This window comes from Pleurodeles waltl, chromosome 5 (genome assembly GCF_031143425.1).
Source record: "Pleurodeles waltl isolate 20211129_DDA chromosome 5, aPleWal1.hap1.20221129, whole genome shotgun sequence".
Lineage (NCBI taxonomy): Eukaryota > Metazoa > Chordata > Amphibia > Caudata > Salamandridae > Pleurodeles > Pleurodeles waltl.
Genome location: NC_090444.1, coordinates 1,348,790,225 through 1,348,808,979, shown reverse-complemented (window position 1 = coordinate 1,348,808,979; position 18,755 = coordinate 1,348,790,225). Strand labels below are relative to the sequence as shown.

The 18,755-nt window shown below is 43.9% G+C and overlaps 1 protein-coding gene across 3 annotated transcripts in view; it reads left to right on the top strand.

The window, feature by feature from the left end:
* Positions 1–18,755, top strand: part of DOP1A (DOP1 leucine zipper like protein A) — a 694,260-nt gene that overhangs the window by 454,998 nt on the left and 220,507 nt on the right. For all 3 annotated transcript variants that reach the window (XM_069235613.1, XM_069235614.1, XM_069235612.1), the window contains one exon: positions 10,892–10,996. In XM_069235613.1, the coding sequence (XP_069091714.1) occupies positions 10,892–10,996 (105 nt within the window). The remainder of the gene's footprint in view (positions 1–10,891; positions 10,997–18,755) is intronic.

Sequence of the window (18,755 nt, the reverse complement as noted above, 5' to 3'; positions counted from 1 at the left end):
AGTTCCAAGTTCAAGTTTTGTATAATATGGAACCAATGACTCCTCCCTCACGCTAAATTTATATTAATGCATATGATGCACATGTACCAGAACAAGTACTCATGAAACAAATGAATCTGTATGTAATCATAATTAATGTATGCAAATCGGAAAATCAATAAAAAATTGTTTAAAAAAATTGAAATACAACTAAAACGTAAAATTCAACGTTAATGTTGATATTATCTTTCCCTAGTTAATTGCTAAAAATGCTTACTGCTAAAAAATACCTTCACTGTGTTTTGGCCTGCAATAGCTCAACCTACGCATATAACTCCACCATAAACAGAGGATGTTGGTGATTCATTGTGTCACACACAAGTAAAAACAGCTGAAACAGTGACAACTTTTCCTCCAGAGACTGAAAGTCCAACCAGCTACCAAAGCACCAGCCGTACATCAGGAGAACAAACTACAACTATTGCTTTCTCTCCAGTAACTCAACGGTGGCTAGCACTATCGCTTCATATTTCAGAAAGAGAAAAAAGGTTTTTAGGAGAATTGGAGAATTCAGTGAAAGCTCCTACCTGAGCACAATTCGATGCATTGGAACAATCAATGTTGAAAATTCAAGGATAGTAGGGCTATCTCAGAATTAAGTAGATGGGAACCAAATTAGATAGAACCATTTCTGAACGTAATGTAGCCATAGGCCTTGCTTTGAAGGCTATAAAAGATGTGGCTACAGAAAAGGTTCAAGATGCTGCAGTACGCAGGCATCAACGTAGACACATGAACAATTGCTTCCAAACATTTAAGCGTTCTGTTGAAAGGTGAGCTACAGCCACCTCAGCTTTTTGTCAGAGAACTGAATGTTACAACAGTTTTGATGTAGAAAGGAGACTAACAAACCCCTGAGAGTAAATGCAGACTGTTAATGCAGGAATTAGGGCAGCAAGGTCAGTTGGCGAAACTGAGGAGGGCTAGAGTGTGACCACTGTCTCTTTTGATGAGCCAGTTACACCATGGTGCACTGCAAAGTGAATAAGGAAAACCATTTAATAGAAAAGACCAACTACTAGATGTTAAAACACACAATTACACTGTTTTTAGAAAGTTAAAGAAAATACTATTTATTGTATGTCTTTGTACTTAAATATCATCAATATTCTGGATTATTATGTTCAGAAGTTCATCTTTTAACATCTTTTGCTGCGAGGCCTTTCCCCCCACAGGTGGCAGGCCTTTTTTTGGCTATTTGGGGCAGTTTGCGCTTAGGCACTCATAACCTTTTGTCCTCATAAGCTACCCACGCCAAATTTGCGACCTTTTTTTTTCAAACATCCTAGGAATTCTAGAAGTACCCAGAGTTTGTGGGTTACACTGAAGGACACTAAGAAATTAGCCAAAATACAGTGAAAATTTCGTTTTTTCTTAAAACAAAATGGGGAAAAAGGGCTGCAGAAGACGGCTTGTGGTTTTTCCCTGAATATGGCATCAACAAAGGGTTTACGGTGCTAAAATCACCATCTTCCCAGTTTTCGGGAACAGGCAAACTTGAATCAGAAAACCACATTTTTTGACACAATTTTGGCACCTTTCTGGGACATACCCCATTTTTACTATTTTTTGTGCTTTTAGCCTCCTTCCAGTTAGTGACAGAAAAGGGTGCGAAACCAATGCTGGATCCCGGAAAGCTAAACATTCCGGAAAAGTACACAAAATTCTGAATTCACCAAGGGGTCATTTGTGTAGATCCTATAAGGTTTTCCTACAGAAAATAACAGCAAAAATAAAAGAAATATTGAAATTGAGGTAAAAAAACAGTCATTTCTCTCCACGTTTTACTCTGTAACTTTTTCCTGCTATGTCAGATTTTTTAAGGCAATATACCATTACATCTGCTGGACTCTTCTGGTTGTGGGGATATATAGGGCTTGTGGGTTCATCATCAAGAACCCTAGGTACCCAGAGCCAAAAAATGAGCTGCACCTTGCAATGGGTTTTCATATACCGGGTATTCAGCAATTCATTTACTGAATTATAAAGAGTAAAAAATATGTATCAAGGAAACCTTTGTATTTCCAAAATGGGCATAAAATAAGGTGTTGAGAAGAAGTGGTTATTTGTACATCTCTGAATTCCGGGGTCCCCATACTAGCATGTGAATTACAGTGCATTTCTCAAATAGACATCTTTTTTACACACTGTCACAAAATGTAGAGAAAGAAAAGGGGCAATAACACTTGTTCTTCTATTCTGTGTTCCCCCAAGTCTCCCGATAAAAATGGTACCTCACATGCATGGGTAGGCCTAATGACCGCGACAGGACACGCAACATGGACACCACATTTTTACATTGAAAACTGATGTGTTTTTTGCAAGGTGCCTAGCTGTGGATTTTGATCTCTAGCTCAGCCGGCACCTAGGGAAACCTACCAAACCTGTGCATTTTTTAAAACTAGACACCTAGAGGAATCCAAGATGTGGTGACTTGTGGGGCTCTCACCAGGGTCTGTTACCCAGAATCCTTTGCAAACCTCTAAATGTGGCCAAAAAACACTTTTTCCTCACATTTCGGTGACAGAAAGTTCTGGAATCAGAAGGGAGCCACAAATTTCCTTCCACCCAATGTTCCCCCAAGTCTCCTGATAAAAATGGTACCTCACATGTGTGGTTAGGCCTAGTGCCCGCGAAAGGAAATGCCCCAAAACACCACTTGGGCACATCACATTTTCCACAGAAAACAGAGCTGTTTTTTGCAAAGTACCAAGCTGTGGATTTTGGCCTCTAGCTCAGCCAGCATCTAGGAAACCTACCAAACCTATGCATTTTCTAAAACTAGACACCTAGGGGAATCCAAGATGGGGTGACGTGGGGCTCTCACCAGGTTCTGTTACCGAGAATCCTTTGCAAACCTCAACATTTGGCAAAAAAATAAACACTTTTGCCACACATTTCGCCGAAATAAAGTTCTGGGATCTGAGAGGAGCCACAAATTTCCTTCCACCCAGCATTCCCCAAAGTCTCCCGATAAAAATGGTACCTCACTTGTTAGGTTAGGTCTGGTGACCACAAAAGGAAATGCCCCAAAACACTATGTGGACACATCAAAATTATCAAATACAAAACTACCTGTTTTTTTGGTGGGAGACACCTGCGTTTTTGGTCCTGGGCTCAGCAGCCATATAGGGAAGCCTGCCACATCGAAACATTTCTGAAAACTTGACACCAAAGGGAGTATAGGGAGGTGTGACTTGCGTGGATCCCCAGTGTTTTCTTACCCAGAATCCTCTGCAAACCTCAAATTTAGCTAACAAATCATATTTTTTCCACATTTCTTTGTGGGATCACTGCACTGAGACAAATTTCCTACCACCCGTCGTTCCCCTCAGTTTCCTGGTAAAAATGATACCTCATTTGTGTAGGTGGGCCAAATGCCTGTGACAGAGAAGAGCCAAAAACATGTCGAAATTGAGGGAGAACCAAAGCGGGTCCAGTGGGGCAGTTTGGAAAAAAAAAATTTTAGGCCGATAAGTGTGGGAGGAATTTTTATCGGTATAGATGCGACAATGCTGAGTGGTAGGAATTTTATGGAATCCTGCAGATTCCAGAAGGTTCCATCACAAAAATGTGGGAAAAATGTGTGATTTCTAGCAAAGTTGGAGGTTTGCAGGGCATTGTGAGTAAGAAAATGGTGCGGGGTGCATGTGAAGCACAACACCCTGGACACACCCAGATGTTTAGTTTTCAGATGTGTCTAGGTCTTGTGGATTTTTCTACATGGCAGCGTCCCAAAGTCCAAAAAGTGCAGCCCTCACCATTCCAAGTGGGACGATTTTGAGATTTAGACAAGCTCTCATGGCCCAAATGTAAAACGAAACCCCCAAATAATCAAATGTCCTCCTGCTTGCCGTGGGATAACATGTTTTAGTGTGAAGGAGAGAGCTGAAAGACTGTTACCCCCTTCAGTTGGGGTGCCCATATTGGTTGGTAGACACCACCCCACTATTTTTTTTTTATTCCCTGGCATCTTGTAGGCTTTTGCTCTCCCCCCCCGGGAGTTCGGGGGGAATTGCCCCATCTGCCTACCGGCAGAACAAGTTTGGCCCCATTTGTATTTATTTGGGGTGGGGGTATAGCCATACCCCCACCCCCTTATTTTGGAAAGAAAAATCTTCCCTGGTCTCTGGTGGGCTTTCTGCCCCCCTTGGGGCCAGATGGGCTTTCCAAAAATAGGCCGATCTGCCCCCAAGGGGGGCAGATATGGCCAACAGTAATGTGCCCCTCATGGGGTCGCTCACCTTGTGTGAAATTGACTAAAAAAATAGCCCTGGCCTCATAAGAATAAGCCGAACCCCCCCCATGTTTTGGAAATATGTTTGTGATAGGTACCTTAAAAGTAGTTGTTTGTAACTCCATCTCTATGAACAGACAGGCAAGTCAGTGAGTCCACTGCCCCCATTTTCCATAATCTCTCCTAAGTGTAGTAAAGCCTATGTAGATATTTCCACTGTATGAGGCAAAACGGTGAGGCGAACGCTGCCTTGAGGGGGAGGCGTAGTCCTCCTTCCAGTCATTGTCCCTGATGTGCCCCAAGTCCCCTTCTCTTAACCTCTCTTACCCTATCTGATGAGTCAGCTATGCTGGTCACTAGTGTTTAATATACCTGCAAGATTTTGCAGTCATTTGATTCCTGTAAAAGTAATTTGACCTTTAGGGTGGTGTGGTCTGGAATGATTATTTGCCCCCTGATATGTTGGGTAATTGAAGGTATCTAAAATATTGTAAGTGATGTAGGTTGTACTCTACCTGCAACTCTAGAAAGGATTTCATAGTGGACCTCAACAGGGCATCACTCAATTTAGATATGCCAATTACATCCCATGATTTGAAGCCCTCTAAGATCGTAACCTGTGACAGACGGGTCCTATGCCATAGCTGTGTTTCCTTTTGTCAAGGATCACTTCCACTCAAGGGTACTGGGTGTCTCACCAAATCTGAAGAGGCACTTTTGTGGTTGCTTGGAGGTGCTCCGCAGGAGCTCCACCGTAAAGCAAATGAGGGAGAGGAATCCCTTGTATTGCCTAGTATTCAGTGGTTAAGGAAGGATACCTTGTGTCAGTAAACACCTCTTTGTTTATGACAATGATGTGGGATGCTCTGTAATATGAAAGTATGTCAGGAGTCTCAATAGCATCATCGTATGGAGATTTGTAACACTTGGGTAGAGCGATCCTCGGGGATGCATCGTTGTTACAGGAACTTTCTCAGCATAGAATTCAGCTTCCTAAAAACTGAGAGGTAGAGCGGGAACAGATAATTCTGAAACTAATACAGCAAACAAGGCAGGACAATTATCTTGTAGATAGGTGAGTACCCAAGAATGGATAGCGGTAGCATCATCTAGAAACCTAAATCCCTAGTCACTCGCTTAAGATGGGGTGGAATATTGCATTCCCAGGCCCGGGTAGGCTTGTTGGACACACACACTCCAAGGTACTGAAAACTGTCTTGGAGGACCCTTATACATGTGGCCAAGTCAAGCACTGACAATGTACAAGCCCAGAAAAAGCCCTGAAGATTACAAGGCTTTGGGGATCTCGAAGCCTCGAGTTGATGTAATCATCCTGGAAAATGAAAATGTCGTCAGCAGATAGTGTGATCCTATCAGAAATTGCCAGAGCCCACTTCAGACCCCTCACCTGGGCGTCTACCCTCAGCCACTTCGCCAGAGGCTCGGTATCAATTGCAAACAGCAGAGGAGACAGAGGACAGCCCTGCCTTGTTTCTTTGTGCAGCAGAATTTGATCATACAGTGAAACGCTTACTCATATCCCTCGTCTGAAGATCAGTGTATAGTAATCATGTCCGGGAAACTAATTTGGGCCGAAGTTTAGTTTCTTTATCACCCAAAACGAGTAATCCCATCTCACAGAATCAAATGCCCTGTGCACATCCACCAGCAGGAGGGCGTGAGCCCCAGGTAGTCTGTCCGCTAATGCCAGTGCGCTACGTACCCGTCAAATGTGTTGTGTGGCTGTTTTAGGCATAAAACCAGATTGGTCCGCGTGGGCCACCATGGTAATCTGTAGTAACAATACTACAGGGTCTTTGCCCAAATTTTTACCTCCATGTTTAAGAGGGAGATAGGGCAGTAAGATGAACAGTCATCTGATGGGTGCCCCAGTTTGGTATAATGATCATTTCAGCCAGCTGGAGATTGGGGGGATGTGTATCAATCTCCTGGGCCCGCTGGAACATACTCCATAGAGGGTCCATAAGCAATTGTCTCTAGGCTTTAATGAACTCCACCGGTAGGCCGTTAGGCCTGGGGTCTTACCGAGGTAGAGCTGAGACCAGGCCAGCCCCAGCTCTTTCAAGTAATATCCTCATCTAGTGAGTCACGCACCAGGGCAAACAGAGGGCACATGGGCAAATCCTTCACAAAATCCCAAAGACCCACAAGGTCCCCCCCCAGGGTGACCCAGTGTACAGTGTTGCGTAGTAAGTAGCAAAACACTGGGCTATGGCTGTCTCCCCAGCATGTCTGATTCCCCTTACATCTGTTATATATGAAATATGGACCACAAATTATTCTCCAGCATATTCCGAAAGGGAGGAATGTGGAAATGCAATTCCTACTTTGTTAAATCTTAAAGGAACTTTTGTAGTGAAAATGAGCAATTAACAAGGGAAAAAAAAAACCATAGTAGGAATAGGTCTGAAAATACTATCAACCCCCACCCCTTTTTTTGTCTTTCTGTATGGGACTTGATGAACTATGCCAATTATGCATTGAAAATAACTTGTGTTGCTCTTTCTTCTGTGCCTAACAATTTCTGAACTGTTTGTGCCATTTTTGCAAAATGAGGATTGCTTCAACTGTTTGTTTTTTATTTGCATTATTTGATCATTATTGTGAATGTCCCATTGTATGGTGCATGTAATTGTTTTCTTTTTCTGTCTAGTGAACTTGTTGCTATACTGTTTGTCCTTTTCATAATCAGTGCTAATTTGAAATAATAATTAAATAAGATAAATTAATTGCAAAAGGTTTCTTGGTCACACAGAGAATTCATGTCCTTAGTTGTGCTTTATTCCTTCACAAATGTTTTTGATTTATGGCAACTGGGGTTGGTCTCTCTTCTTTGGTTTTGAACTGATCACTCCCCCAAGGTGACCATATAGGATCAAACCCCAGCACTTTTATGTGTTAAGTCTGGATCTACAGATGTTTTAGAGGCAGGGCTCTGGGCTGTCTTCTGAATCTGCAAAAGAATGACACCTTTTCCTTGTGTGCCAAGATTGACTGGCAGCTGCCCAATCCCCTGCTCAGCCCCGCAACTACAGGTCATGTGGGTGATGAAGACATCGCACCTCGGGTAGGAGACCTCTCCTTCCATCATGTAGAAGCAGCTTCTGGTGCATCGAAGAAGAGGGTTTTGTCCTGGTAGATCACTTTCAGCCATGGGGGAAAGAGCAACATGTATTGAATCTGGAGTGCTTGTAGCTTCTGTTCACTGACAAGAAAGTGCGTCTCTCCTGCTGAACCTTAAGCATGTAACCAGAGCAGAGTTGCATGTCAGGTTTTCCAGCCTCCAGAAAGCCCTAAGGATCTTGTTGTGATATGCAAAATTCAAGATGCTGGCAATTATGGTTATGGTGGGCCCTGCGGCCGCTGCTGCACCAGGGATCTGTGTGCCTTCTCCCCTGCGAAACATGGAAACTGCTCCTCTTCTGGCAACCAGGCCTTCAGCCATGCAGTCACAAATTGAGTGGGGGACGTCCCTGTCGCACTCTCTGGTACCCCCATTATCTATATGTTATTACATTGTGATTGACCTTCTGCGTCACCCGCCTGAGCTTCTAGCTGATGTGTGGTTTTCTGGAGGCCAGAGATAGTGGTCTTTAATGCATCTTCTGTGGCCAAGATACGACTCTTGGCCATCGTCACCTTTGTGGTCATAGTGCATAAGTCAGACTACAGCATAGAGAGACGTTTACTTTCAATTCACCCTTTCCCCCTCCAAAAAGGATCAGAAGGCTTGGATCGCATGGAGGATGGGGAAAAGTGATCAGCTAAAGCTGGCGTGGCCATGACCGGGGCCTTCTTGTCAGCTACCTCCATGGGTCTGATATACTTATCGATGCGGCCCTGGGAACTCTGGCCCGAGTTACTTGTCTTTCCCCATGATGAGTCCAGCTTCGTTCCCAGCAGAGAGAGAGGGCTGCAGAACCATGGCAAGCCCCCACAGTAGGAGAAGAAAAAGAGAACAGTAGTATGGCCCCCGACCACAAGAAAGTCAAATGGCTGGAAGGTGTCCCCATCACGCTGAGTCCCAGGGGAATGACAATAGTCCAGCACATAAACCCTCCTGGGGACTCCAGCCAGATGCCAGCCCCCACCTACCTCTGTCCAAGGCCACAGTCTCTCCACTAAGCAGACTCCTGTGGGAGCCCAAAGGTGTTAAAGCTCTTGCATAGAGCCAAGTGCCGATACTGCCCACGCCCTCAGGGCACACCCTAATACACGCTGATCCAGTATGGGCAGCCAGGTGTGCCCCTCCAAGACGTTTCCCACCCAGCTGTCGGCACCCCACAATGCCTCCCATTTGAGGTCTCAACAAAACTAAGAAGCTGACACCCATTGGTTCTTCCGGAGTGCTTCTTAGCCGCAACAGCCATCCAGATAGGTCGCACCCTTAGGGCCCTAGATTACTAGAGCATTGACTAGTGACCTCCACAGGCCTCCCGACACCTGCTTGCACCTCATGTCATCGGGCAGTACCCTACTCGTCTCTGGGCCACACTAGCAGCTTTGTACCCTCAGTGCCTGGTTGCTAACCACCTGTAGCCTTGGGGAGGGAGACAGATGTGCCCTTCCAGCACATCCCATCCAGGTCAGGCTGCATCATTGAGGTCCCCAGAGCCTTGGCTGTGGGGGCAGAGGGTCAAAACTGCCCCCACCACACTCGCCTCCTACATGGGAAGTTGGAGGGCCTCCCAGGAGCTGCCTCCCAACTGCAGTCGTGGGGCCAATGCCCACTAGCACCACTCATAAATAAGAGGCCCCCTCATCTCAGTGCTCTGCAGGGGCCCTGAGCCCCACGTCCTGAACTGGTGTCCCACTCAGTTGGCGCCTCTACCGGGTCTCCTGCTGAACATGAAGGCCACTGGAGCTTCGTGGCTCTAGGACGAGGCCCCAGTGTGGCCTCCCATCTCGGCCCTCAGTGTGCCAGGGCAGGACACACAGCACTCCACTTGCAGCAATGCTTCATATGATGTATCTGCAGAGGCTCTAGGGCCTTTCCGCCTCACCTACCCCTTAGAGATAGGGCTGCAGATCTTACAGGGGTCTCCTGGTCTACTTAAATGCCAGATGGATGTAGAGCCGCGGAGGAGCTCAAGAAAGAGCAGGCATCATGATCCGCATCTTGACCACACCCTCCACTGATACTTTTCTTCACTCTTTAGAGGTTTCCCAATATTTCTTTTACTGTGATCACAAACTGTGTTTAAACTATTGACTTTCTGTACGATTTTAAAAATATATCTTTTTAGTTGTATTACTTATGTCTGTTCAGTATCCTGGAGAAAAACACCAAGGCCCTCATTCTGACCCTGGCGGTCGGCGGAGAGACGGCGGTCGGACCGCGAACAGACCGGCGGTATTAAAAATGGCATTCTGACCGCGGCGGTCCCCGCCGCGACCGACCGCTACTTCTCCACTCCGACCGCCACGGCGGTCATGACCGCGGGGCTGGAGTTTGCGCACTCCGGCCCGGCGGTCGTCCCAAGACCGCCAAGGGTATTATGACCCTGCCTACCGCCGCGGTTTCTTGCGGGCGGGAACCGCCGTGCGAACCATGGCGGTAAGCACTATCGGGGCCAGGGAATTCCTTCCCTGGCACTGATAGGGGTCTCCCCCACCCCCCACTACCCACCCGAGTCCTCCCCCCACACCCTCCACCCCCCTGCCACCCCCCAGAGGTGGTACGAACCCCCTCCCCACCCCCACCCCGACATGCACATACATGCACCCCGACATGCACACACCCCAACATGCACATATACACACCCCCTACACACACATACACAACGGGGACACATACCCGCACACATACATGCCGACATGCGCACCTGCCGAACAGCACACATTACCCATAGACACAGCAGCACCCCCCGCCCGCATACACGCACTCACACACCCCCTCTACACACTCACACGCACACCCCCATGCACGCCCACATCACACAACACCTTACCTTGTGCGTTGGTCCTCCGGGAGGCGACGGGAGCCATAGGGACGTGACCGCCAACAGAAGACCGCCAACAGAAGACCGCCACACGGAAATGTGGGTCGTAATTCTGTGGGCGGTGTTCTGCTGGCGTGGCGGTGGAGGTTGACCAGTCTCCACTTTCCCGCCGACCGCCAGTGTGGCTGCTGGCGGTTTTCCGGCGGAACGCTCCCAGCGGTCAGAATGCGCACAGCGGCACACCGCCGCGGTCGGCGGTCTTCACCACGGCGGTAACTCAGCGGTCTTGCGAAAAGACCGCCAAGGTCAGAATGAGGGCCCAAGTATTTAAAAAGTGAAACAATAAAGACATCACTCAAATTAATGTATTCAGTGTAATTTTCATTTCCCAAATCAAGATTAATCTATGTAGCGATGGTGCTCAAAATATAGTTTTTAAGAGGACCTAATTTATGCACACTAGATTTCAAACAGTGCAGTATCTGGATTTTCTTCAAGTGCAAAAATGATGTTTTTATATGTGAAGTGACATAAGGTTTGTATGCTCTTTCTTAATGTTTATTTTCAAATTTTTCAGTCAAGCTTTGAGGTAATTAGTTGGTTGGTTGGTGTAATCAGTTAACAACTTAGGATACGTGTATTTTTCTTACAGGATCCCAATTTCAAATTTGGTAGATAGCTGGCCTTCCCTGCTGACCTTACTGAAAGATTCCATACAGCTTGGTCTTCCAGCACCAGGACAATTCCTTATCCTTGGGTGAGTGTTTTCCCCCTTTTATTTCAGACTTTAAAACATAAGGATATTAATTTTGTTTCAACACTTAGACATTTTGATTTCAGTCAACATTTCCATCACATATTTATGATTCAATTAAAGTGGACACTCCTTTTCATTTCTCTTTCCCTTTCTAAACAACCCAGAAAGACTTTTTCTAATGTTATAAAGTTGTGTTGGTGAGATAATTCAATTTGATGTTTCTGATGTTGCCTTCCCTGCTCTTGCATGTTTTTACAAGTTAGCTATATCAAGATGTCCTCCTAAAATGTCTTATTATTGAGCCAACCTTCATTCATCTGCCATTATCAGACCTCTTCTAGGCACTGCATTCTAAATTATGAACACTCTCTATCACAATTGAGCTGAAATTGAAATATTCAACTCAGTCTAATAGTTGTGTGAGAATGTGTGCTAAGCCTAATAATTGGTTTACTAGGCAGCTATCAGAGGTCATGGGATTCTGTGTGCTGTGTACTTCAGAAACAAAGGAAAGAGAGTAAGAGAAATGTAACTGCCAGTGGCATGATGAAATAAATAGCATTCACGTATACACCTCTCGGGGTTACATAATACAGGGGGAGGTCTTACATATCATATCAAGACACAAGTAAAAGAGATAGAAAAGTAGAAAAAAACACTGACAATTAATTAAAAACAAGATATTAATAACCTTGCCCATCTCAGTGAATTTTTTTCGTCTTCTTAGGACAACGAGGATATTCACTCATTCATTCATTGAAATAAAATGCTAACGTGGGGGAACAATAACATCCTGCATCTCCCAATACCTCTGTGAGCTGCACCATGCCGGCCACACCCATAGTTTCTACTCTCCATCAATCCACTTTTAAGGGACCTGTGACTCTACTGAGGACACCAGTAGGTGTGTGAATAGTCTGTGATGAGGACACCTGCAGCTAATGAGACCCAAAGGCAACATCAATTAACTGCCACCTAGTGGGTCGACTAGGTCACAAAGGCAAACACCTGACTTCACCTGGCCAAAGTCCTTTGATAGTCTAATGAGCCAGTTTGCCTTACCCCAGCAGTCCCCATGATCAGTCAATAGCACTGCTTTTTGAGGATACTCCCCTGAGTGGCAAACTTAGGTAACTCAGAAGGTTGCCACACTCCTTTACCCAGCACCACACCACAGAGCATGGTGGCCTACTGGGCAAGGAGGAGAGCGAATGTGTTTTGACCATAGAATTTTGTAGTCATTGCAGTCCCTCTGCACGTAATTGGACCATAGCAGCATAACTCACACAGTAACTATGTGGTCACCAAAGACAGCACCCATCCCCCACTGCACCCCTTGAGTTTCACTGCCGTCTGAGATCACAATTGGGCTCCTGCTTCCAGCCTAATTAGCTACAATATCACTATGAGCTCTTGTGACTCATGACTCTCATAAGCAGAGCCGGATCAGATTGGGCATCCCAGAACCAGGCTGTTTTCCTTCTCCAAGCTGCCCAATCATGATATACAACCAACATACAACTGGAACCCAAGTTGTAGCCTGCATTAAAATTTACAAAAATAGTTAAGCCCAATAGTGTTTTCCATCAATGCCTCCGGAACAACTCTCATGAGCTTGAGGTTCATCTCTAACCAGCAGTCAGTCACAACAACTTCCTTGACAAAGCAAAGCTAAGTAACGAGACCAAGTCCCTCAAACTACATAGAAAACACAGTAAAGTTTTCTTTCCTCACTGCTCTAGATGTATTTCTAGGCAAACTCCTCCGATCAAGTAGCCTTCAACTAACCAAAGCACTGAATGATGTAACATAGATATAAGGGAAGCGGTGAGTTAAGACTCTCAGAAAAAAAATCTTTAACTATTATATATCGCCACAAGTGCTATTCCGATCACAACCTTCTGCGCTCCATATTTCCCCTTTTATCACTTAATGCATCTATGCCTTTCTTCCACTCCTTTTCTTTACTCCTTATTTTTATTCCTATTCTACCCCACCTTCTCCCTTTCTCTGATACTTTACACACACCCCTGCTCACTTCCTCCAATAATCTGTTCCCAGCCTTCACCTCTTTCTTATCCTCATTCACCAATGTAAATTCTATCTTATCTCAATTCTCCTTTTAAATATAACACCTCACTTGATTTCTCTACCTATCCCAGCTTAAGGTGGACACCCTAAAAGGTCACACTTGCCTTCCACCTATACACTTATTCTCTTCTCATCCTCTTTAATGGTTCTACTCTTCTTATTACCCTCCTCATCAACTTCCTGCAAACTAGTTTAACTACATCCAGCAAAGACACAACATTCAGAAAATTATACCAAAGAATCCAAAAGTGTGCTGCTACATGATCCCCAGCACAATACTGGTACTTCAGAATGATAGCAACTACCATTGCCTGAATAAAAAAGAAGCCAAATCATGACAACTGGTTTCAGATAAACAGAACCAAGACATGCAGCTCATCCACCCCAGATCACCCACACATCCAAGGCATTCTAAATAATGTCAGATTGGCATGTGCACATCTCATCTATCTTAGAATCGAACAATACTTACCTTATGTGCGTTAGTGAATCCTAACTAATCAACATCTTCCAAAATATCATAGATTTGCTGGTCCTCTCCAGCTACACTATTCTCATAGTTGACAGGCAATCGAAAGCAAAAGTTCTAGCTTTGATCCTCAAAAACACAAAACTGTGAACTACTTCCCAAGCCATCATTCTTATCATTCGAATGCATAAACATAGCCATCCGTACTGACACATCCACATCCTCCCTTCCTCCACATAATTTACAGACCACCTAATTCTTCAAAGAACTTCACAGAACAGATAACAATATATCTCTTTAAGTGAAATGCCACCTCCCAACAATATTTAATTATTATTTAGGTGATTTTTTAACATTGTCTTGGGCATCAACAAAGCTAAGCTCTATTTGTAATTAGTCAGCAGTACAAAACTCTTCAATCTGAGTCTACTAATTTCTAGTCCAATTTACACCAAAGGAACATATTGGACTAGATACTAACAGCCATAGAACACATCACACTCACAACTCTATAGAAAATGACTGAGCAAATGATCTCACAATACACTTTCTCAGTCCCATTCCCTAAATTCCCAAGACAAAATCCTAGTCAGGAGTTATAGAAACATCTCTGAAGAAACCTTTAATATATATCAAATAGATACAGTAGACTTTCAGTCAAAGATCCATACCGCAACAACTATTTTATACTAGAGCAGTAGTCCAAATTATTGACAAGGCAGCATCTAAAAGATGGAAAACCCCCAGGAACTTTCCACACAAATCATGGTTTAATGAAGAATTCTCTAACCTCAGAGCGACTGTAAAAGGCATGGAGAAACTCTGGAATCTGAACAAATCTGCCAAGACCAAAACTTAATTTATTAGAAACAGCAGGAAAAGCAAATGTAATACAAAAGGCCAAATCAACATGCATACAGAATCAAATAGCACTTGCACAAAATCCAGCTAAGAGAAATTTCCAAATAATTAAAGAGAACACCTTGGTACTCAAACCACCACTTCTTTTCCAATAGAATATTAAGAATCAGAAGCAATCTTCCAATGCTAGGATGTTTTAAAACAACATTACTTCCCAGATCAGGAATCAGATGAACTCATTCGGCCCACTAAACGGACCCCTTAGCTGTGCCAATAATAAAAAGGAACTGTTTGCACCATGCTGACTTGGTGTATTCAATTCTTCATTACAGTATGGTATATATCCCTACTGCCTTAAACTTGGCAAGTAACCTCAATGCTAGAAACAAGAGCTAATACTGACCCAGAAACCTATCATGGCCATCCCCTAGCTGGGAAAAGTAATCTAAAATTCCATGCAGTGCATTAAACAAATTAATCAAAGATTTGTTCTCACTGTCAGAATTCAAGGACAGGGCATTATCATTCTAATTTTACTCAACCTGACAGCGGCATTCAACACTGTCATTCACACATTACTTCTGAAAACACTTGAATACTGAACGATCCTAACAAAGTCAGTACTCAGGTGGTTCAAATCCTTTCCAACCAATCCACCTAGTAAAATTAGGATCTCATGCTTCCAGACCTCAATTGGTATCTCTCAGGGTGCCTCAAAGAGCCATTATTTCCCTCATTTTATTCAGTCAAGTTCTAGAAAACATTTGCTTCAGAATCCATTAATCTGCATACAATATGCAGCTTCAACTACATTTCTCCTCCATAGATGGCATTCTAACGCTTATAAAGACATGACAAAGAATTTCTCAGGGGCATTGAAAAATGTCTAAAACCTGAGTCCATAAAAACATAATTCCTATTACTATCTGACAACTAAAGCTAAAGGAGTGACCAAGTCTTATCGCTGTCTAACTGAAAATGGTTGTTCTACACTGTCAACTTCTGCAGTCTTTGGTCTTCACCAAAGATAATTCACTTTAAATTGAACCTCAATAAACTTGCCAAAACCGCAAATTCCCAACTGTGTCTGCTAAAAAGAATCAAACATCTGCTGTGAAATAGTCAACTCAAGACTACCACTCATGCTTGCATAATATCCAGATTAAACTAAGGAAATGCTGCCTAATGTGGACTCCCAGCAAAACACTGCAACCACTGAAAGTGGTCTTACACTTCACAGCCTTGCATATCCCAGTGAAAATAGATTTTGACCACATTGCCCCTAAATTAAGAGTTCTGCTTTGGCTTCTACTTCAGGCTAGAGTCAAATTCAAAATTTGCTGCCTCAGGTTCAAAGCCATTCACCTGGGCAGACTGAGATATGTAACAGAATTGTTAGAAATATGCAGTGGCTCCAGAATATCACCCAGCATGGACTCTATCATTACTGAATGCTGAAAATTCAAAACTTCCTTGGCTCAAAGACAATCTTTCTCAGGTGCTACCCATTCGACTGGAACTTACGTCATACCCATTTAGGAATGGCACTTGACATTCTCTCATATGGAATCTCAGGACACACTTCTTGATGTATCCCTAAACAAATGTGCAGATTGATAGCCCGATGTTACAGACCAAACCTGGAGACCCCACCTTCTTATTCCTGCATCCATTTCCTGAGAGTTTGGTAGTTCAGACTGTATTGCAGAGCTTTCCCTACTTACCGTTCCGATAGGGAATCTAAGAATCTGGGAGGTGTATGGGAGAAAACCTTTTCTGCAGGAAGCCTGGGGTTATGCTCACTGAATGCTGCTTGGCTTTTGGGTTGCCTCACCCTTGCCCTTTGGCACATGACAATTTTGGTAATCCCTATTCTGCTGGAACACCTAAGAGACCACTTCCCAAAAGTTGTCCATGATAAACAGGATGCCTCTCCCCATATCATCAGAGTGGGCTGGACACGGTGGGCTACATTTCCAGGATCATAAGCTCATCAGTTACCTTGAGAAGGCATGCCTGGCTGCACTCAGCAGGACTTACAGCAGATGTACAAAATACATTAATGGACATGCCGGTCAATAGGGAAACCGCTATTTCATCAGCAGGCAGATTCTGCGCTTCAGTGATTTAATGAAGGAACAGCCATAGCAAGATCTATGGGTCTTCCATCAATCTTTAGGGATGTTTACCTCTTTTGAAACCCAAAGCCTTTGGCAGAGGATTTCATTACAGACAGAGCCAAAGTACACCAGCTTAAGTAACAATATTTCTGGTGGGGTCTTTATTTACCTGCAGATTCCTCCCTGATCCCACTCTTCTTCACATTTCTGAAGGACATTTAAAAGCCTTATAAAATTATACCAATTTTGTTTGCTGCGCTGCACCTATTTTTGTCTGGATATTATTCCTGTTCCTGCCTCAAGAGATGCAGTCAAAAAGTGGAACTGATGTTAGTGCACCAGGATGGGGGCTTTCTAGCTCCAGTGATGTCACCACAAATGCCTTTCTGGTGTCAGGTCGGAGCCAACAACCATTGTCCGTGCCAGAGAGCTACAACAGACGGTTCCGGATCCAGAGTAGCACCTGTGATATTCAAAGGTGAGGAATTTGAAGGTAGAGTATCCACCAGAAAGATTGTTACCAAAAGAAAGTAACTTCTCCATCGGGACGGGTTGACTAAAAAGACTGAGTGAACATTTGACTGTGGGTCTGAAGCTGTCATCTGTACTAGATTCATGCTATCCCCTTACTTACAAAGGAGAGAGCTACAGCAAAAGGACAAGCCGAGAGGAGCTAGTAGTGGCCGTAGTGAGGGTGTAGCTTCTTGAAAAAGGATTTTTCTCAAGGACACTGACTACTCAGATGATTTTGTTTGTGTAGTATTTAGTACAACTGTGTAAATAAAGTACTTTCTTCTTTCAAATGGCAAGCACTGGGTTGGACATTGGAATTATTGTCTCTGTTGGTTGGATGGTGAGTCCTGAACACGACCACCCTACACTGCCTCCCTGAGAAGCGTGCTCTCATTACCTTTATAGTCAAGTGCTGAAGAGGTTACACTTCCCTCAGGTTGCTGAGCCATACTAGGGTATAAACAGCAGAGGAGTGAAAATGTCTGACACATTTATATGATGAACAAAACCTATATTGTTGAGCACTTATGCATTGTGTAACTTAACAACATCTCATTAGATAGGCAAGTCATATTCCCTATTATCTGTGATAGGTAAATAAACCCAAAATCGTCTTGAATAAACATTACAACAGGCCTAGTTCAACCTGAAATTACCATGTTTTTAATGTTTTAACATTGAACTATCAGTGTTTCTTCATCTATATATTGGAGTTGCGTCTTGAGAGACCAAGGCGCCAGACCTTTGCACGTGTGGTCATGAACATGGCAAACTCTAGGCATAGGTTCCTGTATATTACATTTGCTGAAATAGACCTTTCCTAATTATTCTCTGTGCATATATCAAAGGATTGTTAGGGTTCATGTAAGAAAGTGTAAATCAGATTTTGTTTTCTGACAATTTGTTGTTGTTTTCATTTGGTTATGAAATAAGAGGAATAAAACAAACAGGATCCTTTGGAAGCATCATTGAATTTTGTAAGATCTCTTTATCTGAATTCAACTTTACTAATTACAAATAACTTTTGGGCTCTGACTTCAGCCAAATAGTTGATCAGCAAGATGGTTTTGTACTGAGCTATACTATTTGGTGCACTTTTTGTCTGTATCACTCTAGGTCATAATGTACAAGTTACTTACCTTTGGTAAAGATATATCTGGTAGAGACATATTCTAGTTGCATATTCTTTACCCTTGAATTTCCCCAGATGTCAGAGTGGATCTGGAGGTTTTTCTTCAAACAGTACCTCTGCGTGCCATCAGGTGGAGTCTGCCGATTCCGTGGGCGTCGTTGGCATCGTATTCACCATGATGACGTCACGCTCGTATATAAGCACCACCCCTGCGCGCTGACGAAAGTTTATTTTCAAAACTTTCCACGACAGTAGCGCAGAGCCATAAAGAACACTGAGAGTGGTGCGCCAAAACTAGGACCCTTATGGGGAAGTTCCTGTCCCTAGAAATCAGTTCACAGTGCAAGGAGGATGGGCGGGTCGGTAAGTAATCTGCAACTAGAATATGTCTAACTTGTACAGCTGATAGAGACTTCTAGTTGCAGATTCCTTACCTTTGAATAGACTCGAGCAATACCATCCCTGGTGGTGGGCTGCGAACCAAGATCACATCAAGAAATCCTGCAGGGCCGAATGGCCAAAGTAGCCGTCCCTTCTGACCTGATTGTCCAGGAGGTAGTGTTTGGTAAAAGT